Source organism: Fundulus heteroclitus, unplaced genomic scaffold, assembly GCF_011125445.2.
Source record: "Fundulus heteroclitus isolate FHET01 unplaced genomic scaffold, MU-UCD_Fhet_4.1 scaffold_71, whole genome shotgun sequence".
In the NCBI taxonomy this organism is placed as follows: Eukaryota; Metazoa; Chordata; class Actinopteri; order Cyprinodontiformes; family Fundulidae; genus Fundulus; species Fundulus heteroclitus.
Genome location: NW_023397154.1, coordinates 1055227 through 1079740, shown reverse-complemented (window position 1 = coordinate 1079740; position 24514 = coordinate 1055227). Strand labels below are relative to the sequence as shown.

The 24514-nt window shown below is 43.6% G+C and overlaps 1 protein-coding gene across 1 annotated transcript in view; it reads right to left on the bottom strand.

The window, feature by feature from the left end:
* Positions 1-24514, bottom strand: part of npy2rl (neuropeptide Y receptor Y2, like) — a 79640-nt gene that overhangs the window by 1757 nt on the left and 53369 nt on the right. The window contains exons 4-5 of the mRNA XM_012852426.3: positions 13771-13936; positions 811-964 (exon numbers count right to left, since the gene is read on the bottom strand). Of these exons, the coding sequence (XP_012707880.1) occupies positions 811-964; positions 13771-13936 (320 nt within the window). The remainder of the gene's footprint in view (positions 1-810; positions 965-13770; positions 13937-24514) is intronic.

Sequence of the window (24514 nt, the reverse complement as noted above, 5' to 3'; positions counted from 1 at the left end):
CCTCACTAGCTTAACATTTTCATGCTACAGCCCACACATCCTGTCCAAATTTCTCCCAAAGACACAGAAACTCCCAAGAACCTTTCAGCCCCATTTAAACATCAACAGATGGATTTACGGCTGTTTAACCGTCACTTAAAGTGCGTTGGATGGAGGCCAATGTCATCTTTTCATGACATCTCCCTTGTGTTTTATGGGTTTTGAAGACAGAGACCATCAGGTTTCTCAGAAACACGGCTCCCAGACAGAGTTAATCTCCATTTCTGGGCAATAACCGAGAAATAAAAGGGCTTCAAAAAGGACGGGGGACTGCTGATAAAGGCAAGGCTGCACGGATGTCCGTTAGCTCGGCAGGAAAAGACGAAACGAAGGGTCTGGATACATATCACCAAACAAGTTCATTCCTGTTCCCGACTTGATAAATCTGCTGTAATCAACACGTGTGTCAGACTTTCATGTGGAAACAGAGAGCAATTCTCCAGGAAGATGAAAGTTGTAACGTGAAAAGCTGAGCCTCTGTCAGCATCCAGGTGTAGAAATTACGCTAAGTGCAGAAATCGGCGGTAAAAAAAAAAAAAAAAAAGAAGATAAAAGAGAGCGTGAAGGGTTGCAGAGGCAGCAGCTGGGAGAAAAGAAGAATCTGGGAGGAGAAGAGGGATAAAAGGCGAGGCGTCGGGATGCAGGAACAGAGAGGAGCTGCAGGATCAAAGCAGGAGGTTTGAGGGGAAATGTTTGCTTCTTAAGCACCTCGGTGTGTGTGTGCGTGTGTGTGTGTGTGTGTGGGGGGGGGGGGGGGGGGGGGGGGGGTACCTGTATGGTGTGGCCGGGCTCCAGCGTGAACGAGCCGTACTCCCTGAAGATGGCCATGGGGCTGGCCAGCACGGCGCTCAGCACCCAGGTCAGCGCGATCACCCCGAAGCACACGTCCTTCCTCATCCTGGTCTCCAGGTGGTACACGATGCACCTGAAACGGCCAGAACACGCCGCTGAGTCCAGCTGGGAGAACGTCCACTGGTACCATAACAGATGGTTTCACCAACAAGCAGCTGAAAAATGCTCCAGCCTCGTAACGCTCCTACTTATAACCTCCTGCCTGCGCGGCGAGAGCTGGAACAGTAGCTGGATGGGTTTTTCAGGCTGATGCCTGTCGCCCGGGAGCAGCTTTCTATTTATTATGCATCCTGCTGGTTTCATAATGCCAAGCAGAGCCGTGGAGGAAAGAGTCAAAAGAAAACTGCTGCAGAACGGGATCTGGCGTGGCACAAGGACGACCAGAAGGTTTCTGATCTGATTAGCGGATTTACCAAACAAGAAACGGATTGACAGTTCAACAAACATCATAACATAGAAAGTACTCCTGGGTCAATGTGAGCTTCTGCGCTTTCTGTGTCTCTGCTCTGTCTTCTCTAACATAGAAAGTACTCCTGGGTCAATGTGTGCTTCTGTGCTTTCTGTGTCTCTGCTCTGTCTTCTCTAACATAGAAAGTACTCCTGGGTCAATGTGAGCTTCTGAGCTTTCTGTGTCTCTGCTCTGTCTTCTCTAACATAGAAAGTACTCCTGGGTCAGTGTGAGCTTCTGTGCTTTCTGTGTCTCTGCTCTGTCTTCTCTAACATAGAAAGTACTCCTGGGTCAATGTGAGCTTCTGTGCTTTCTGTGTCTCTGCTCTGTCTTCTCTAACATAGAAAGTACTCCTGGGTCAATGTGAGCTTCTGTGCTTTCTGTGTCTCTGCTCTGTCTTCTCTAACATAGAAAGTACTCCTGGGTCAATGTGAGCTTCTGTGCTTTCTGTGTCTCTGCTCTGTCTTCTCTAACATAGAAAGTACTCCTGGGTCAATGTGTGCTTCTGTGCTTTCTGTGTCTCTGCTCTGTCTTCTCTAACATAGAAAGTACTCCTGGGTCAATGTGAGCTTCTGAGCTTTCTGTATCTCTGCTCTGTCTTCTCTAACATAGAAAGTACTCCTGGGTCAATGTGTGCTTCTGTGCTTTCTGTGTCTCTGCTCTGTCTTCTCTAACATAGAAAGTACTCCTGGGTCAATGTGAGCTTCTGAGCTTTCTGTATCTCTGCTCTGTCTTCTTTAACATAGAAAGTACACCCTGGATCAATGTGAGCTTCTGTGCTTTCTGTGTCTCTGCTCTGTCTTCTCTAACATAGAAAGTACTCCTGGGTCAATGTGAGCTTCTGTGCTTTCTGTGTCTCTGCTCTGTCTTCTCTAACATAGAAAGTACTCCTGGGTCAATGTGTGCTTCTGTGCTTTCTGTGTCTCTGCTCTGTCTTCTCTAACATAGAAAGTACTCCTGGGTCAATGTGTGCTTCTGTGCTTTCTGTGTCTCTGCTCTGTCTTCTCTAACATAGAAAGTACTCCTGGGTCAATGTGAGCTTCTGAGCTTTCTGTATCTCTGCTCTGTCTTCTCTAACATACAAAGTACTCCTGGGTCAATGTGAGCTTCTGAGCTTTCTGTATCTCTGCTCTGTCTTCTCTAACCCCCAGTGGGTCGAGGCAGATGAGCGTTCACACTGAGCCTGGTTCTGGTTCTGCTGGAGGTTTTCCTCCCTGTTAAAGGGGAGTTTTCCTCTCCACTGTCGCTTCATGCATGCTCATTATGAGGGATTGCTGCAAAGCCATCAACAATGCAGACGACTGTCCACTGTGGCTCTACGCTCTTTCAGGAGGAGTGAATGCTGCTTGGAGAGACTTGATGCAACCTGCTGGGTTTCCTTAGAGAGGAAACTTTCTGACCAGCCTGGAGGATTTGATGGAGTCTGACTTTGGAAAGAACCTTGAGATGACAAGTTATATAAATAGAACTGAATTGAATTAAATTAAGAAGTCTAAACATTTTTACGCTGGGTGTCCACCCCCCCCGACAGAAAATCACGGAACCTGCAGCTGTGTTGCTTTGTTTTAATGTAAGATAAATTATGAGAGTATAAAATTAACTTTAATCAATGTCATATTTGCATATTTACAGCAGGTGAAACTGTGGAGCGACATCATCATCACATCCATCACCTCTGGTGAAACCTGAAAAAGTTAAACTGTGATTCCATTAAAGAAAAACTGTTTACCGTCTCAGAATATAAATGTATATATGAGACCAGCTTTCTCCAGTAAACTGTGGCTTAGCTAATAGCCGAGTAACAAACAGGCCCTGGGTGTCCTGCTTATCTGGTCACGGTCTTCTAATGAGGATAAAAATCAACATACTCAGAGAGGCTGCTAAACTTTGCATCTTTAAGCTGAGTTTGTTTTCACCCACTCAACATGCTTCTGGTCTCCAGTTCAGCCAGAAAGTCGGTTCCTTTGCTCACGTCTCTCATTCAGACTATAAATGATTCTCCAATCGTCGCCAGTTTAGGAAGCCTAACGAAGCTTTAAGTTAAAAAGGTTATGGAGGGCAGAGTCACAGCCTGACTGCCTGAATTAAATCCATCCCTGAAGTTTCAGTTACAGCAGCAGATGGGGTGGGGGGGGGGGGGGTGATTCCAACTGCAGGCTCGTTAAAAACACTAAATCACTGAGCGCCACCAAAGGTCGAGGACTCTGCAGAGCTGCAGGTGAGCAGCAGACGGAGGACTTTAATGCATCTGGAGTCAACTTGGAGGAGCTGGACTGGTGACGCCAGAGAACTGAACCCCGTCATGAGCTGAGCGGGAGAAAAAGGGGGAAGACGAGGCGGTGACGTAAACGTGAAGTGGCAGCGGCCTGAGGAGAAACCGTCTAAGTCCAGCAGCTCCTGGTGGGTTTTCCACAATAATTTATTTTTTTCCTGAGCTGATTTAAACAACGACTGAAGGTCAGAAACGTGCAGAGAAGAATGCAGAAGCCGCTTTGTCCTTGAAACGATCAAATGTGTCTGAATGGAGGCGGCCCCATAATGCACGGCCATGGAAATGTGTTCACTGTCCTTTTAGGCATCTGGGTATTTTTTATAACCTCATAAGTGCTAAATACAGAACAGTCCCAGAACACCGACCCGTTAGCCAATCTACCTGAGACTGACACGTAGGTTCTCCTTTCAACAGGATGAGCCAGAACACAAACTAATCAGGATCATCATTTCACCGCTTTGGAGAGTTTAGCCTCTTTATGAGCTAGATGTTTTAGAATTAACAGAAAACGAGCTAACCTCGCCTGCAAGGTGGATTCTTGTGTGTTTGTGAACGTACAAACACACGAGAATCCACCTTTTACCGCTCCGGCTTCAACCGTTTGTGTCCTGAACTGAAAACGGTTCGGGCCAATCACGTTTCAGTATTGTGGCTTAAGGCGGGACTTACCGGTGCAACAAAAACAAGAGTGGCTGGGCTAAGAGCCGAACATGAAAGAAGAACAGGAAGAAGCGCCTTTACTAGCTTAACCTTGTTGTGGTTTCTCATGACGCCTGCTGCTTACGTTTTAATTTGATGCCCTGATTGGCTAAAACCAACCTTTGGGAGGCGGGCACTAGGTGTAGCTTCGCCCAATCAGCTCACAGGGTTCTGCTGAATGTCCCTCCTTTCCCCAAACAATAATGTACAGAACGGAGAGGGCTACACATGATCAACCGAGCTGGCCGGGTTACAAATGAGCCGAGTGGAAGAAAAACAATTAATTCATTAATTAAATGAGATCGATTTCACAAGCCACAGCCAGGCCTGACTAAACCGCATCAAAAAACGTCTTTAACCGTCTTTGAGCCTACTTTGTGTCTGGCAACACGAAGTAGGCTCAAAGATTTTAAAAAGCCCAACGTCACGCCCCAATCCAACCCCACAGAGTTTTTCACGTGGGTGGGCCTGCTTGGTTTTTGAATAATTTATTATTTTTAGTAAATGAAACGAGAGATCAATCTTGGTTATGTTTTTTTTTTTTTGATGATGATCTGAAATATTTAAGTTGAAAAAAAAAGGGAAAACAGGTCAATTCATAAGAGAGACAAAATATCTTTATGGGACTGTAGAAAGGACTTCTATACGCTTCACTACTTTAACAATAAAAGAGCATTAAATACACTGAAGTTTGGTGTGTTAAGGTGAAGAAAATGTAAAACTAACAAATAAATCCCAAGATATATTTCAGGTAATTAGTAACTCTGATAAAGTTCTGTTTAAGTACAAGTAAAACTACCAGTATAAAATGTTAGAAGCAAATAGCATCTCATAAAACTTGCGTACGTTAAGTTAAAGTTAGTAACTTTTTTATGAGCACAGGAAGTCTCATTCATTCCCCAAAGGAAAAGAGCAGATTTTGGTCTCAAACCGTTTTTAATTAAATTAAATTATGACACTATGAGCATTTTAGAGGTGTTATGTGCGATTTAAATGCATCCTACTGTAATATTTTCATATAAATGTAATTTTACAGACAACAAAGCTTGTATGTTTAAGCGACACATTTAAAGGTTTTCAGCATAAATCAGCGCTTTCATCGATGGGAGAAGAAGAGAACTGTACCTATCAGCTGGAGAGAGCTTCACAGCAACAAATATATGTTTTATACGTCATAGAAAAAAAAATCTTAGTTATTGATGAGTTCCGGTCCTTTAATTCAAAGCTTTTTGCAAACTAAAAGGTAGCAAATGCCATTTGCTCTGGGTAACACACTGTCTGCATCCCTTAGAGCTGCTTAAAAATCCGCATTATTGCTTCATCATCACTACAGCTTTAACTTTAATGTCCCTTTAACATTCAAACCACGGTACATTTAATGGGACAGAAGCTGTTTAAAAAAACAACAAAATGAGCAGTTTCTCACTAAGAACCTTCTTTATTATCCTCCACATGAACGCATAGATTCAATGTTGAGTTTTTAAAAGCAGAAAACTCGACCTCTTTATGGAAACGGGTTTAAATTACAAAGCTGTTGCCTTTTTTTGTACGTAAACGGCTCCTTTTAGTGTTTTCTTGTTCTTCTCGGTGGTCAGCCTCAGCTGGAGTTGATGTGTTTTTATCTAGCGCCGCTAGCGTCCAATCGATGTGCCTCCATGTAGGGATCTGATAACTCTGACCTTAAACCCAGCGGATGGATCGCTGCTGCTGCTGCTGCTTACAGTGTTTGTTCAGGTGGTTTTTGTGAATTTATACTCAGGAACTGAGGGGATATTGAAAGTATCTGAGCAAAACTACTTAAATCAAACTCAACTGCAAGTAAAAGTTTAGCCTTTGCAAACTATTTAAAAAGTACAAAGTACACAAGTTGTACTTTAAAGTATACTTTAAAGCCTGTTGCAGGTAATTCAAATTTTATTTCTATTGCTCCAATTCACAACACATGTCATCTCAAGTCTTTTTATAAAGTCAGACTCCATCAGATCCTCCAGACTGGTCAGAAAGTTTCCTCTCTAAGGAAACCCAGCAGGTTGCATCAAGTCTCTCCAAGCAGCATTCACTCCTCCTGAAAGAGCGTAGAGCCACAGTGGACAGTCGTCTGCATTGCTGATGGCTTTGCAGCAATCCCTCATACTGAGCATGCATGAAGCGACAGTGGAGAGGAAAACTCCCCTTTAACAGGGAGGAGAACCTCCAGCAGAACCAGAACCAGGCTCAGTGTGAACGCTCATCTGCCTCCACCCACTGGGGCTTAGAGAAGACAGAGCAGACACACAGAAAGCTCAGAAGCTCACATTGACCCAGGAGTACTTTCTATGTTAGAGAAGACAGAGCAGAGACACAGAAAGCACAGAAGCACACATTGACCCAGGAGTACTTTCTATGTTAGAGAAGACAGAGCAGAGACACAGAAAGCACAGAAGCTCACATTGACCCAGGAGTACTTTCTATGTTAGAGAAGACAGAGCAGAGACACAGAAAGCACAGAAGCTCACATTGACCCAGGAGTACTTTCTATGTTAGAGAAGACAGAGCAGAGACACAGAAAGCACAGAAGCTCACATTGACCCAGGAGTACTTTCTATGTTAGAGAAGACAGAGCAGAGACACAGAAAGCACAGAAGCACACATTGACCCAGGAGTACTTTCTATGTTAGAGAAGACAGAGCAGAGACACAGAAAGCACAGAAGCTCACATTGACCCAGGAGTACTTTCTATGTTAGAGAAGACAGAGCAGAGACACAGAAAGCACAGAAGCTCACATTGACCCAGGAGTACTTTCTATGTTAGAGAAGACAGAGCAGAGACACAGAAAGCACAGAAGCTCACATTGACCCAGGAGTACTTTCTATGTTAGAGAAGACAGAGCAGAGACACAGAAAGCACAGAAGCTCACATTGACCCAGGAGTACTTTCTATGTTAGAGAAGACAGAGCAGAGACACAGAAAGCACAGAAGCTCACATTGACCCAGGAGTACTTTCTATGTTAGAGAAGACAGAGCAGAGACACAGAAAGCACAGAAGCACACATTGACCCAGGAGTACTTTCTATGTTAGAGAAGACAGAGCAGAGACACAGAAAGCACAGAAGCTCACATTGACCCAGGAGTACTTTCTATGTTAGAGAAGACAGAGCAGAGACACAGAAAGCACAGAAGCTCACATTGACCCAGGAGTACTTTCTATGTTAGAGAAGACAGAGCAGAGACACAGAAAGCACAGAAGCTCACATTGATCCAGGAGTACTTTCTATGTTATATGGTAATAGTGGATGAGCTGCATCACCTGGATGATGTCACAGCTAACAGAACGCCAGACCAGGTGTACCTTCTATGAAGAGAAAAAATAAATTCTATTTTGGTTGCTTTAAAAAACAAAAACTGGATTTCTCTGTATCATAGCTGATACATTAGACCCAAAACATCAATTTTCCCCATGTTTTCTGCATTTTTGTATAGAGTGTATAAAACATATTTGCATACAAGATGCTGACTTTGTTGATTAGGTAGAGGTCTCAGAAATATCTGCATCACAAATGGCACACTTGGGATTAAAGGGTTAATTACAGTAACGGCAGTAAATGTAACTGGTTACTGTCCACCCTTGACAGGTTAAATTACCTTTTGTTCCAAACCACGTTCAGTTGGTTCTGATTAATATCACAACCATTTAATAATAATAATCCTTTTTGATTTTTATTGTAATTTATACATTCCAAACTGTCTTCAGCATTTGCCCGTCCCTCAGGGAGCAGCAGGCCGCCACAGCGGTGAGGTGAGCTGGAGACGGCGATGAGGCAGGTAGACTGGAAACAAACATGACAACCGCTCTCTCTGACGGCTAATTAACCGCCTGAGCGACATTCTGATGAAACACTCACTTTATCCGCCTGATTAAAAGCCTAATCTGATCAATTAAATCACTTTAGGGTCTCTCATTAGTGGAATAATGGATTTTAATCTGAGGTAACAAAGTCTTACTTTGTAAAAAAAAAAGAAATAAAATGCTGTGATTATTAAATCACCAAAGCTTTGGACTGGACAGACTCAGAGGACAACACATAAACAGCAGGCTGCAGTCACTCCTCTGGCTGCTTCTTCTTCTGCAGGTGCGTCAGAGACAAACCTGACTGTAGTCGTTGCCTCCGGTGAGCAGTGAGGATTAACACTCAGAGCTGCGAATGTTTTCTCGTTTTCTTCCTTTTTCCTCGGTCTGTGCGCCGTTCCTCGGCCAGGCGTGCCTCTGTGGGCCTGTGTCCGCCGTCTGTTTGCAGTGATTAAAAGCTGCCGTCGCTCCCTTTGAGGCAAAGCCGGGGCTCAGACCTGAGAGAACACCTGAGCAGAGGCCAGAGCCCAACCCGTGCAGAGGTGAGATTAAAACTTCTCTCTGGCCTCTCTCCGTTCAAAGCCCCCCAAAATGTGCTTTGCTTCGGCGGCTTAAGCTCACCTAAAAAGCTGTTTTGGTTTCTTTCCCTTTGAAAAATGAAAACTTCACCACAATGGATGAAAAATGTCATTTGTTTGCTCTCTTAAGGCTGTGAAGCTTTTGCTCTGAGAGTTACCCAGAAGCATTTGAAAACGCTTAAATACATTTTATAATCGCAGCAATTCCTCAGAGCCGTTTTTCAACATTACCACATTTTTATAAAATATATAATATATAATTCTCAACAGCATGAAATGTCCGCCGCGTAGCTGCAGTGAAAGCACAGGGTGAAACTAAAGGTTTGCTGCCTGCGGACGCAGCAAAACTAATGAACCTGATCATGAATTCAATTAAATTGAATTCAATTTTATTTATATAACGCCAATTCATGAAACTTGTCATCTCAGGGCTTAAGTCAAAATCAATGAGATTATACAGATTGTCTGCATTGTTGATGGCTTTGCAGCAATCCCTCATACTGAGCATGCATGAAGCGACAGTGGAGAGGAAAACTCCCCTTTAACAGGGAGGAGAACCTCCAGCAGAACCAGAACCAGGCTCAGTGTGAACGCTCATCTGCCTCGACCCACTGGAGGTCAGAGAAGACAGAGCAGAGACACAGAAAGCACAGAAGCTCACATTGATCCAGGGGTACTTTCTATGTTAGATGGTAATAAAATAGAGAAAAGTGAAAGAGAGCAGCTGAATAAACAGCTACAACCGCATCAGAGACAACAAACAGCTACGTTGCTTCATACTCTTCTGAAAACTTATTAACTTTACCGGTCCAAAGACATTTATAGCTATGTTACTTTGATGCAGTGAAGTCGTCGTTGTGGCGATTACCCACAATTCCTTGCTACTCATATTGCTGACTGCAGGTGCAGCTCGAACAGCAGATGGCGCTGTTGTCCCATTCAGCAGGATTTATCTGCATCACCCCCTCTGACTTTTTAAACGGTGTTACAACGGTGCTGTGTTGTCTGGACAACAAGCAGTCGACCTAAAACTAGAAAAGTTAAGTCTGGTTTAGAGTCCGACGTTATGAGTCTTTATGAGTAAGTTTAAATAAAGGCAGTAAAAGCAGAACCCTGGAGGGACACCAGAGCATAAAACAAGGAAGCAGAAAACACAAAGAAACTGACCTAAATGTGAGTAATTTAGGACTATTGTGCCTTAATACAGAATGTTTTCAACCAAACTTAACATTATAAACCTAACCTAAGTAAATGTTCAGATTAAATCCAGCCTTCAATCTCCATCTATGATTGTGGATTTCCTTTATCTATCTATCTATCTATCTATATATATATATATATATATATATATATATATATATATATATATATATATATATATATGTCTGTCAGTCTATCTAGATATATATAGAATATCTGAAGACAGGCGCATATGCATGAGGGAGTCCTCTCTACCAGATAGAAATAGAAGAAAACTCATTACGACACCGCTGAGAGCTCCAGCAGCGTCTCAACGGACTAAATGTAATATAAGAGTGTTGAAACTTTCATGCGTTGCTGTTTCATGGATTAAAATTTAATTCCAGATGCAAATCTTGTAGCCCGCAGCGCTCCACAGGTCCAGCATGTCTGAAACCCTTCATAAGGTGAGATGGATTTAAATGATGATGATGAGTTCTTGTCTGTTCTGCATGGCAGCAGCCAAATTACACCTAACTGCTGTAACTCATTTACCACAGTGGGCTCATTCTGGTTTTTGGAGTAAAGAAAGAGAAAATAAACTGCAGGTGAGCAAAGATCTCAGTTTTTAAGTAGGTACAAACCCTATTTTCTAAGAAGTCTTCCTCATTGGTCCTTAAAATACTGAACTGTCGCTGTGTTCCCAGCTGAAAGGATGCCTTCCTCAATGAATAACTGAGAATAAGCATAAATCTCTCTGCTTTGGTAGAGATATCTTAGCATCTTACTCGCCTGAAGGCCACTAGAACATGCATTTAGATTTGGGAAAATGAAAACAGATACGCAGATACGCGCCACGTCGTCGTGTTGACAACCCTTTTTGGTGTGGAAGTCGTTGCCTCGTGAAGCGGAGTCAGAGTTAGCCGTTTGTAGCATCAGCGAGGCGTTTAACCGTTAACTAAAAAGGCTAAAATGAAACGTTTTCTGCACCTTTCTGTTTATTCTGGAAGAGAGAACAAGACTTTAAGCAGATAACAGGAAGGCTGTCCACCCAGCACACCGAGCTAGCTAAGGAGGATTCAGCATCCGCTCAGGTCTGAGTCTGCAGGTGGAAGTTTGGTGAAAACTGGGGATCCGATCTGATCAGGACTCCATATGAAATTTATAAATAATGTTTTTAGGATCTATTCTTGTCATTGTTGCATCAAAATGTTGAAATTAAAAATATTGTCTTTGCCTTTTCAAGAACTAAAAGTGGAACTTTCATCTAATTCCCTCATATGCCCCTGATGCAGGTTCTTTATGCAAATACAGATTTGTTGTGAAATGACTCAAGGATAAAATCATTTCTTACATCATCATCATCATCATCATCATTATCTTCATCATCACCATCTTCATCATCATCACCATCTTCATCATCATCACCATCGTCATCATCATCATCACCACCATCATCGTCATCATCAACATCTTCCTCATCACCATCTTAATCATCACATCATCATCACAATCATAATCATCATCACCATCATTATCACCACCATCTTCATCATCACCATCACCATCATCATCATCACAATCATAATCATCATTACCATCGTCATCATCATCATCACCACCATCATCGTCATCATCAACATCTTCCTCATCACCATCGGAAGCATCACAGCAGCAGCACCAGCAGCATCACAAGCAGAAGCATCCTCACCATCATTATCACCACCATCTTCATCATCACATCATCATCATCACAATCATATTCATCATCACCATCATCATCATCATTATCACCACCATCTTCATCATCACCATCTTCATCATCATCACCATCATCATCATCACAATCATAATCATCATCATCATCATCATTATCACCACCATCTTCATCATAACCATCTTCATCATCATCACCATCATCATCATCACCACCATCATCGTCATCAGCAACATCTTCGTCATCATGTTCATCATCATCACCATCTTCATCATCATCGTCATCACCAGTAAGTAGTCAATCAGCGGCATCACCCAGCAGCGGCAGCATCACCATCTGAATCACCTATGCAGCACAAGCATAATCATCAGTATCATACACACACATCTTCATCATCATCACCATCTTCATCATCGTCATCATCACCATCATCACCATATTCATCATCACCATCATCACAATCATAATCATCATCATCATCACCATCTTCATCATCACCATCATCATCACCATCTTCATCATCATCATCATCATCATCATCACTATCATCATCTCCATCTTCATCATTATCATCACCATTGTCATCATCATCATCACGATCACCATCATCATCATCACCACCACCACCATCATCATCATCATCACAATCTTCATCACCATCTTCATCATCATCAGCATCACCATCTTCACCATCTTCATCATCACCATCGTCATCATCATCATCATCAGCATCACCATCTTCATCATCACCATCATCACCATCATCACCATCATCACCATCAGCCGATGTGAAAAACATCAGAACATGAACTGTCCTTTGTTTTCTTAGTTTTTTTTATTCTTTTAATGTGCAGGTGAAACATAGAGAAGAGGAGAAAAACACACGTTGGAGCAGATCTGAACAAAGAAATGGGTCGAGGTGTGGCCAAGCCTCTGAACCTCTGAACATCTGAACCTCTGAGCCTCCAGTACCTCTGAAGCTCTGAACCGGGCCCTTCAGGAGGAAGTTCTGCCCTGCGCTGCTCAGCAAAATGGACTGAACTCATGAAGCCCAATCACAGACAACCTGAGGTGCCTTGCCTAGGGGCACAACATATGGCAGGAGGAAGCTGACATCAAACCAGTAACCTTTTGACTGCAGGAAGACTACTCTGCTCACTGAGCCACAGCCGCCTGCTGACTGTTGATCCAACTCTTTGTTTTTATGAAGGAATTAATGATTTTTCAGCTAAAAGCAAAACAAGGACAAACAAAATGCCTGGAAAATAAAAACAATAATCTATGAAAACAGATCTGAACGGGAAATGGACTTTACAACGCTTCCCCAGTCCTATCGACCTCTCAAAGCGCTTCGCACCCATTCAGCCAATCACACGCGCTCGTTCACCGCCGTGCAGATTGGTCGGCAACATGGGGATAAGTGCCTTGCCCAGGGGCACATCGACATGTGCCACAGTCGCCCTTGAACAGGGACAGGATCTAAAGGCGTAAACATAACCATCAAAATAAAACAAAAACATTATTATATGTTTAAAATAAAGCACTAAATCCTAAAATAAAAGTTTGAGTATTTAGACACCCAGAAATACATGCATGGAATTAAAATTAATTAAACACAAGCATATAAAGGCAAACTTACGAGTTCTTGAAGAGAAACTTATAAACATATGAGGACAGAGTTAAAAAGCAGAACTTTATGAACAACTATTACATACCACCCTTTCAAAAAGCTTTATATTAGTTCATTCGCTCTTCATTTTGGATTTTCATGTCCACCATAGACAAGAATATGTTCCAGGCTTCCTGCAGCGCTGAAAAGTCATTAATTGAGCAACGCTCCGGCCAATCAGACGGCAGAATTCAGACGGCCGTCAGTAAATTAGCAGGAAATAAGCTGTTAACTGAAGGTTTTTGCTGCTCTTCAGCTCTGATGGGTAAAGAAGAAGCCCTTAGAGAGAAATCAGAAACCTTTAAATCTAATCTGCAGTCACAGATTATACATTTTAAAGCACTTTATTTATCAAGAATAAGGCTTTTTTTCTTCAAATTAGCTCCTTTAGGCCATCTCTAACCTGTAAAGGCCCAAATTAAGCAGCAGAAGTACTGAAGGTGTGTGTTAGGCCTGACTAAAGCTGAGGACGGCCTTAAGCTCCACCCACCTGTGGCGGTCCAGGGCGATGACGTTGAGCGTGACGGTGGAGACGTGCACGGCGAGGACCTGGGCGTACGGCAGCAGGAAGCAGAGCGTGCTGCCGAACCTCCACTCTCCCTGCAGCGTGTAGACCAGCGTGAAGGGGAGGCACAGCGTGTTGACCAGCAGGTCGGCTGCAGGGCGACAGAGGACAGGTCGGTTACAGGTGGACACAACGCCGGGTCACATGTGTGGGCGTGGGAGGAAGCCGGTCGCTGAAACCGAAACCAAACGTCTGATCGCCACCAACGCCGCTGTAGTTCACTGAGGTCTGGACTTTGACTAGGCCACGGCAGCATCTTGACAGTTCTGTTGATGCACTGCAGAAACGGATCTAAAAATAAGTAAAATGTTCTTAAAGTTAGTGTATTTTTCCTTGATTTGAGCAGTTAAATAAGCTTATCTGCCAATGGAATGAGTATTTTGACCCCTAAAATAAGATATTTAGACATCCTGCACTTGAAATAAGATGATGGAGATGACTTGTTCCTTTTTTAAGTGCAAAAATCTCATTCCATTGGCAAATCATCTTATTTACCTGCTCAAATCAAGGACAAATACACTCATTTTAAGAACATTTTACTTATTTCCAGTTCAGTTTTTGCAGTGTGACCCAGTCTGAGCTCAGTGGACCCACACTGACTCCAGGAAGGGTTGGTATGTAAATACCTGCAAAATAAGCCCACATCATCACCCCACCACCACCGTGCTTTACAGCTGGAACAAGTTAGTTTTGATATTGATGCAGTTAAAATAGGTTAAAAAAAATAGTACATTTCATTACGTTTTGTTTGGTGAAGATTCTCAGTTATCCAGGTAAGGGCTGAACAATTTTGGAAAATAATCTAATTGCGATTTTTTTTATCTTAACATTGCGATTTAATGGGATTTTTCCCCAGTTTAATTTATCATGTCTTTTTAAACATATACAAACAACAAATCAATTTTGTTTCCTCACCGTGTGGATTAGTTGCTAAAAGACCCGCAGCATCTAAACTCAGAGCAGAAATGACTGCATTCTGCCTACAATATATTTCAATCAAAATTGCAATTTAGACTTTTCTCTGCATTAACCACAAGCAACAAAAATGACGTCTAAATAAAGACGTTTGTAAACAAGGACTATTTTAAATATGAACTTTTAATGTTTCTATTAATCAGAATATTATTCAAGAGAACAGCTTTTAATTTAATTGGACATCAATCCTTGTTGAACATAAAGTCCAACCAACAAGCAAGTCTATGTATTAAACTGATTGACCTGTACTTAATGCTATGTATGATTATATAAACTCTAAAACAAGTAATAAAATTACATTATCTCACTGCTGCAACTGTCTTCCCTTCCATGTGGAGCAAACCCACTTTAAACATTTTACCAACACCTAATGGACGTTTCTAATTCCCTAATTGTTACATAGCCAAAAATTACAGCCATCTGCGATTTGGAAATTGAGTTTTTTTAAATTGCGATTATATTGAAAATGCGATTAATTGTGCAGCCCTAATCCAGGTCATGATTAATCCAAAGAAAGGTTAAAAAATAAAACAACAGGACTTCTGTTCGGCTTCCCATCCAAGAAGCTTTCTCAGTTCAGTTCTTTAGCTTCAGAATAAAAGTCCAGTTGTTTTATTTTTTTAACCTTTTTTGGACTACATTTGAATAAAAGTGCTATTTTTGAAAAGCAGCTGTTTTAAGCCAATCCTTATTTGTTGTTTTTTTCCCAGTTCTTGCTGGGCTGGACTCAAAGACTCCAGAGAGAAGTGTAATAAGCGAGCCCAGATCATGGCCCCTCCACCACCGTGCTGGGCAGCAGGTTATGAGCCGTCTGTGCTGACATGCCGTCTGTTCTCCAGGTAGAGCGGTTTGTTCTTGCCTAACTTTTCTACCTCGGCCTCATCAGGCTGAAGGACACTGTTCCTGAAATACTCCGCCTTATTCACACGAGACCTCCTTCTTTAACTCTTCCAGACGTGTCTTTCTCTTATCCACCCTGTCATGAACTCCAACATTTAGGATGCCTGCTGAGGCCCAGTGAGTCTGTGATGATTGACAACTTGATTGACAGGCAAACCAACTAATACACTAATAATAGTCTAAATCTGTTGGATCAAATGATATTATACTTATCTAAATAGTTTATGAAGGATAAGTTCTTATTTTTCTATCAACCAGCTTAGAACCCTCTCCTCTCTCTCTCCTCCTCCAGTTAATCGTTTCTAAATCTGCAGCAGACGTCGTTTAGCACCAACCCCTCACCAGGCCACACTCATCAGAGATAATGAATCGGTCCGTGATCGTTTCGGCTGGCCGGGTACGATTCCTCTGAACGTTACGCAAACCGCGTCCTTCCTGGTAACAGGCACGAGCTGACCAGATGAAGGAGGACGGCCGAGACAACCTTAACGAGGCAAAAAAACCCAATTAGCGTTCAGGTTCTGGCATCCGAGGCCCAACGTGGTTCTTTCAGATGAGCAGAAATGTGCATTAAAGATGTATGAGGTAGCTGCAGAAAGGCAGCTGTGAGTCGGATGACTCCACACTCTTCCTCTTGTTGCAAATAAACTGCATACGGTTGGCTTCATGGATGTTAATGGAGATTCTGTTCAGGAATGGCAACAGGACGACAGAACGGAGCCACAAAGCAACCAGACCATTAAAGCCACTTCCTGTTGTTGTCAGCCACAGGAAGTTAAAACTGCAGCCGAGTCCTTCGACCTTATCCGGGTTTGTTCCCCATCAGCCTTAATTTGTCTGTCTTTAAAATCCTAAATTATGTCCCCCCCCCTGATCTTCATTTGTCATGACGGTCCTTTAGGCCGGCTCTTATGTCACGATCCAGAGATTAGCCGTGGAGTCAGCCGGGGACGCAGGAACAGGCAGAACCGACGAGGAGCCGGCCGGACGCCGCTCGGGGAGCCGTGACGCCATCTGCCCAGAGATTTACCCACAGACAGGTCAGGTGACCTCCAGAGTCCTGGCCAGGGAGCCAGATGTCGTCCCCGGAGTAGACGGACCGGGGGGGGGATACGGATCATGAAACGATGGACTTTATGTGACTTAAGCAAATTAAAATGCGACTTTAGTTGCTCCGTATTGCTCATCATAATCCAGCCCACCGGCCCTCTGGTAGTAGATAAATAAAACCTACTGCCTTTAATCCCCGTTTATTTGCTGCCTTTCTAGCTTTTATTAGATTGTTCTAGAACAGGTCTGACTGTGGGTGGGTCAGTGTGCCTATTATTAAAGATTTTATGTTTTATTATGAACCTTAAAGGTTAGCTCAGGGCTCTTTAGACCTTCCACTATCCCTCCTGATAACTAATAGCTAAAAATGATAAACAAGGTTTTTTTTTTTATAATGCAGACCTAATGTCAATTTTTTTCATGGATTAATTGCAGATTAATTTCCACAATTAAATGACACTAAGAGTTTTAATTTTTTTTTTTTGAAAATTCTACATAACCTTCCTCTTTTTGTAAAAGTTGCATGTTTTTCTTTAACTTTAAGCTTAACTATATAGATAAAATGGGGCTTCTTTAAAATGAATAGAAATGTCTCATACTAGATATTCATTAAACGTTCTAAGTTGTCTCTTTTCACACGATCATGTGACGTTTGTGGCTCTAAACTTTTTGTTTTTAGCTGGAATGAGGGACTTTTTGTGACGAAATAAAAGACGTTAGCTGTAAAATAGATCTGTTAAAACAAAACCTGTGTTTCCATAAAGTATTTTGAGATTTACAGTTTTTGCTGCTTTGTCACATTTAAATAGTTTTGGACCAAATCAATTTTAATGTCAGACGGAAATAAGCTGAGTAAATTCAAACCTGCAGTTTTCAAACGATGGTTTTATGTATTCAGGAAATTAGGAGATCATAACCTGCTTGGTCCATACGAGAAAATATATCAGCATCCATGTTAGCTTTTTTACTTTAGTTTAATTTTTGGTTTAAGTGCATGAGTCCAGACCTGTAGAATCAAGAAACCACTCCAACAGGACCTGTCTGACAACACGAAGCAGGGTAAAAACGTGCCTGGACATGGTTGCCAAGGAATTTCTAAAGCTTTGGGACTCGGATGAACGACACTAAGAGCTGCAACCTTCCCAGGAGTGGCTGGACCAACATAATTACTCCATCACTGCATCCACTGCTGGCCTCACTGGGCTCAGCTAAGGTCAAACTTCACGCTTCAATGATAAGAAAGAGAGCCTGTGGGAATTTCTGAGGCAGGAACCACTGCAGACTAAAGACAAACCAAGAGACATTTCCTAAAAACATCTTGATCCTTTTGCAGACCTGTTCTATGGACCCGTGACCCAACCGCAAAGCTTTTCTCGTTACATCTTACATGCGTAATGAGACAAACTAACATCTTCCCTACAGTCAAGCATGGTGGTGGCAGAGTGATGATCCGGGGGAAACTCGGCTGCTTTGGGACCAGGAAAACTGGCTTTAGATGATGGAACCATGAATTCTGCTGCTCCAACCTTTAACTCCTGACCTTAGGTTCAGGCTTGTCTGGGTTTTGCAGCAGAATAATGAAAGCACCAGGTCCACCTCAGAAAAGTCAATCAATCAATAAAATCAGTTTTTCACAAAACAAATATATTTGTACATTCTTACAGTAATGGCAAAAATTCCAGTCCTGCTGGTCAGTGGAACTTCAGAGATTATAGAAATGTGAACATGCATGATAGTATATTTAGATGCACACTGATAGGGAACCAAAAGTAAGTAAATGAGTGTATTTGTCCTGATTTGAGCAGTCAAGTCAAAAGGATCTGCCAACAGAACAATCTCAGTCATCTCATGTGCAGATTATCTAATTATCTTATTTTAGGGGTTAAAATACTCATTCCATTGGCATATAATCTCATCACCTGCTCAAATCAAGGACAAATGCACTAATTTCAAGACAATTATACTTACTTTTGGTTCCCTTGTTGCAGTGTAACTAGGCTAATCCTTTGAAAACAGCAACACTGCAAAAAGGGAACTAAAAGTGAGTAAAATGTTCTTGAAATGAATGTAATTTTCCTTGATTTGAGCAGCTAAATAAGACTATTTGCCAATGGTAGAAGACTTTTGCCATCATCTTATTTCAAGTGCATGATATCTAATTATCTTATTTTAGAGGTAAAAATACACATTCCACTGGCAAATAGTCCCATTTAGCTGCTCAAATCAAGGGAAAATACACAAATTTTAATATAATTTAACTTACTTTTAGTTCCCTTTTTGCAGTGAATAAAGCACCCTAAGCTAAGCTGGATAAAAGGAAGAAGTGGTGAAGAGGTGGTGGCGAAGGCAGCACCAGGCCTCTGTTTTTAATCACAATCTGACAGCCCCGCACCGATTTAAAGGAATTGAACTGCCAACTCTCTGCCAAGCATCCTCATCTCTCCACACAATTCAGATCTGGCTGTTTCTATTCTTCCTCCAGGCTTTGATCTCTCTCTCCGCTCCCCTCTGCTTTCCAGGCTTCCTCAGCCAGACCGTGCAGAAATACTCCTGCACGTCTGATGTTTGAACACGGTGAACCTTTTCTTCCTTTCCTCCGTCACGTGCTCCTTATTAAGACCCCTGAAGAGAAAAGAAAAGACCAAGACTCTCTCCTGCGGAGGGGAGATCTGAAAGACTCTGTTGTTCCTTAATCTTCATCCTGGAAACTTTTAGCAGCAACGAATCCTGGCGCGCGTCTGCAGGCGAGCGGGAAGCGCTCCTCTAACAACATGTTTACTTTGATGCCGGATGGCAGAAAGGAGTCTTTTCATGTAAATTTCCAGACGCTTCAAACGAAGAAAAAAAACAACAACAAATCAGATCAGAATATTTGGGACTGCGTGAGCGTCGGCGGAGCTGAAATCTCCAAACCAAACAAACTAAAAAAAAAGGAGGAAAGTTTTAGAACCGGCGACATCAAACGGCAGCATTTCAAACAGAAACCAACCTGCCACCAAAATAAACTAAAAGAAGTCAAAAATACAGGCTGAGCTCCAATCAAAGTCCCTGCAGGGACACGAGCAGCTTTAGTTCTCTCTTTAGAACCAGACAAAGGGTGGCCTCCTCAGAAACTAGGCCCAGATAAGTCCTGTTTGTCTGCCATTAGTTTTAGATTCACAGTGATTGTTACTTCCAGGTCTAGAAGGATGGATCTGGTCCGTGTCTTAGTTTTAGGAATCATCACATCTCTGTGGTTTCTCTAGCTTATTTATCTGGGGGCACAGCGCATGTTTCCTCCACTGATAAACAGGAACGTGTTTACAGTGTTCTGTCATTAGTTCAGTCAATTATTAGGCAGACAAGAAAACGTTCACAGGTACATTTATAAAGATTTTATTTTTGTAAAAAGACTAAAGTAATTCAGATTAAACTGGCAGATTAAGTTCCTAAAGAGTGATCAGAGTTTCCAGGAAAAACAGTTCCTACATGTTTCCTTTTATTCTCAGTGTTTATGGATACAAACGTTATGGATACAAACGTTAACAACACATTATGACACTTTTTCTTTAGTAGTCATGAATTAAACGTGAAGCAATTAAAACATCATAGAGATGGATGGATGATGGACGGATGGATGGATGGATGGATGGATGGATGGATGGAGGGATGGACGGATGGATGGATGGATGGACGGATGGATGGAGGGATGTAAAGAATGATGGATAGCTGATGGACAGATGGATGGATGGATGGATGGATGGATGGATGGATGGATGGATGGATGATGGACAGATGGATGGATGATGGACGGACGATCGACGGATGATGGATGGATGATGGACGGATGGATGGATGATGGACGGATGGATGATGGATGGATGGATGATGGATGGATGATGGATGGATGATGGATGGATGATGGATGGATGGACGGATGATGGACGGATGATGGATGGAGGGATGTAAGGAAGGATGGATGGATGATGGACGGATGGGTGGATGGAGGGATGGATGATGGAGGGATGGATGATGGATGGATGGATGATGGATGGACGGATGATGGATGGAGGGATGTAAAGAAGGATGGATGGACAATGGTCGGTTGGATGGATGATGGATGGATGATGGACGGATGATGGATGGATGGATGGATGGATGGACGATGGACGGCTGATGGATGGAGGGATGTAAAGAAGGATGGATGGACAATGGTCGGTTAGATGGACGATGGATGGATGGATGGATGGACGATGGACAGATGATGGATGGATGGATGGATGGACGATGGACGGATGATGGATGGATGGATGGATGGATGGATGATGGACGGCTGATGGATGGAGGGATGTAAAGAAGGATGGATGGACAATGGTCGGTTAGATGGACGATGGATGGATGGATGGATGGACGATGGACAGATGATGGATGGATGGATGGATGGACGATGGACGGATGATGGATGGATGGATGGATGGATGGATGATGGACGGCTGATGGATGGAGGGACGTAAAGAAGGATGGATGGACAATGGTCGGTTGGATGGATGGATGGATGGACGGACGGATGATGTACAGATGGATGGATGGATGGATGGATGGATGGGTGGATGGATGATGGATGGATGGATGGATGATGGATGGATGATGGATGGATGATGGATGATGGATGGATGGATGGACGGATGATGGATGGATGATGGTCTCCTGTGGATCTAGGGGTGAATCATCAAACTTCAGTCACTTTAAGCAGCAAAGCTCCTGCGGTCAACTCCACTGCCACTCTTTCTTCTTTCTTTCTTCTTTTGTTCTCTCTTTCATTCCTCCAGACTCCGCTGCGTCCTCTCCAGCCTCTCTCCTCCTCTCTTCCTCCCTCCTCTTGTCCTCTTTGGTTCTCAGAAGAAGAGAGGAAGGCAGCAAAAGGCCAAAGTGACAGTTGTTTTCAGCACATTAGCGCGGTTACACCACCACACAAAGCAGCAGCTGTTGTCCCTTTCCACCGCTAGACCTCATGTCCATCTGAAGACTCGTCTCAACAACCTCCAACCCGGCGGGTCGTCGTTCTGGCCTCTCTCCCGGAGGCGGCACTTCACTGAAACGGGGCCTTGGTCCGCTACAAAAGGCCCACAGCAGCATCCTCATTCACATCGTGTTCCTCTCAGCAGCATTGTTGCCTTTTCTCATTACGCGAGATGTGCTGAAAAAAAGTACAAAATGGACGTCTGCCACTTCTTCTCTATTACGGTTTGTGCACTGGGCCGGAAAAGATGACACTCTGGTTTACCAGGACGACTCTGACGGGGAGAGAGAGAGAGACAGAGAGAGAGAGGAGAAGACGTGGGAAAGATAGTGGAAACGGCACGAAGGCCGGGCTCATGCACCGCGGGACGGGAGGGGCCGGGGGCGCGAGACGCAAACCGAACACTACGACCCATTCGTCTCACGTCTCGCTTTCAAGGAGCTGGAAGCAGCAATGCTGGAAGAAGTTTTCAGTAATTCAGCAAGAACGTGACCTAAAACATCAAGGAGCGATTATTCAGCAGTACACTAAGCCAAACCCCAACTAGCTCCTCAGGATCAGGTAAATGAGGCCTTTGGGCTGAGACGTACTGGCATTAGCGTAATTGCCACGTCCATAGACACTAGGGGGCGCTACTTGCTCTTTGACGCGGCGTAGCACCTGGTACGGTTCCTTTCTGCGTCCCTGAGGTGCTACCTCACTGCCACCCTTCCTCACACACCTCACCGCTACGGATGTACCTGCTACACCATCAACCGCCTGTAGGGGTCAGATCTGAAGGCTGCCGCACTCCACCGCCACCTTACTGGAGCGTAAAATCAGGCGATGCTGTCGCTACCGCCGCCACAAGCGAGTCCTGGAGTCCGTTGACCAGACCTGCTTCAATCTGTGGATGTTAGTTAATCCGGGGCAGGGAGACTACATGTTCTCCTTGGTTCTCGCGAGACGGGGAGGCCGGGGGCACGAGACGCAAACCGAACACGACGACCCATTCGTCTCACGTCTCGCTTTCAAGGAGCTGGAAGCAGCAATGCTGGAAGAAGTTTTCAGTAATTCAACAAGAACGTGACCTAAAACATCAAGGAGCGATCATTCAGCGGTACACTGGGCCAAACCCCAACTAGCTCCTCAGGATCAGGTAAACGAGGCCTTTGGGCAGAGACGTACTGGCATTAGCGTGATTGCCACGTCCATAGACACTAGGGGGCGCCACCTGCTCTTTGACGCGGCGTAGCATCTGGTATGGTTCCTTTCTGCGTCCCTGAGGTGCTGCCTCGCTGCCACCCTCCTTCACACACCTCACCGCTACGGATGTACCTGCTACACCATCAACCGCCTCTAGGGGTCAGATCTGAAAGCTGCAGCACTCCGCCGCCACCGTACTGCAGCATAAAATCAGGCAAGGCTGTCCCTACTGCCACCACAAGCGGGTCCTGGAGGTCTGTTGACCAGACCTGCTTCAATCTGTGGATGTTAGTTAATCCGGGGCAGGGAGACTACATGTTCTCCTTGTGCGGGTGTTGGTTCTCTCCAGGTACTCCAGCTTCCTCCTAAGGTGTAAAAATATGAATGTTTAGTCATGTGGTGTCTGTAGACCACCCGTTGGGAGCGAGTGTGTTCGATCATGTCGTTAGTCCTCTCTCTTCCTATGCCCCCCCCCCCCCTCCCCCCACCCTGTGAAGGAGCAGAGGTCTGCCCAGGTTGAACCCCCCCCCCCCACCACCACCACCACCACCACCACCACTGGATGTAGACAGGGTGATTTATGCCTCACTACCTGGAATTAAGGTGGATCGTTTGAGAGTTTTTACCACTTACAGAACATGCCGGCAACTTTTTCTATTTGCCACTGCCTACTCTTAGTGAATTTTTATTCATCTATTATTTTGAAAAGCTCTTTTAAGTGTCTTATTTTGTGTTTTGTGCGATTGAATTCTATGAACAAGAACGTTGAGTTCCCTTTGGATGAAAATGTGCTATACTAAAGTTTCCTTGCCTTTAATTGTAAAGCAAACAACAAATAGGTGAAAATGACAATAAAAACTTCAGCGTGTATAACCCTAACCCCCCTAAAGTCAGTACTTTCTGTTTGGGTCAGTCTCTATGAGCTCGCCACATCTGGCCACCTACCCCTTCTGCTCACTCCTCGGGGCTAAACTGCTCCAGATCCTTCATGTTAGAAGGACCACAGATTCTCAATTGGATGGAGGTCTGGACTTTGACTAGGCCATTCCAACCCTTTTTTAAATGTTTCCCCTTGTGTTGCTTCAGCTTAATGCTTCGGGCGATTGTCCTACTGGGAGGTGAACCTTCGTCCCGGTCTCAAATCACAGGCAGACCCGTCCATATTTTACAGTCCCCACAGCATGATGCTGCCACCACCGTGTTTCCCAGTGGGGATGGTGTTCCTGTGGGTGATGGGGCATTTTCTTTGGTGGCAGAAATGGTCAACTTTAGTCTCATATTCCACAAAATGTGCTTTGTTATTTTAACACTAAGTGTCTTGGGTAACACTTTCTTGGTAACAATAAACAAAATCCTTGATCCTTGAACGAAAGTGATGGCTTTCTAGGATGTTAAAATCTATTTGATGATCTGAAGCATCTAACCATAAAACAAAACATCCAAAAGATCAGTAAACGATAGATACATTTATAAAGCTGTGAAATCCTGAATATGCTGAGATGCCAACCGGACATGAAACCAGACAGCCTGACATCTGCCCCTTTCATTGGTCCTTACCTT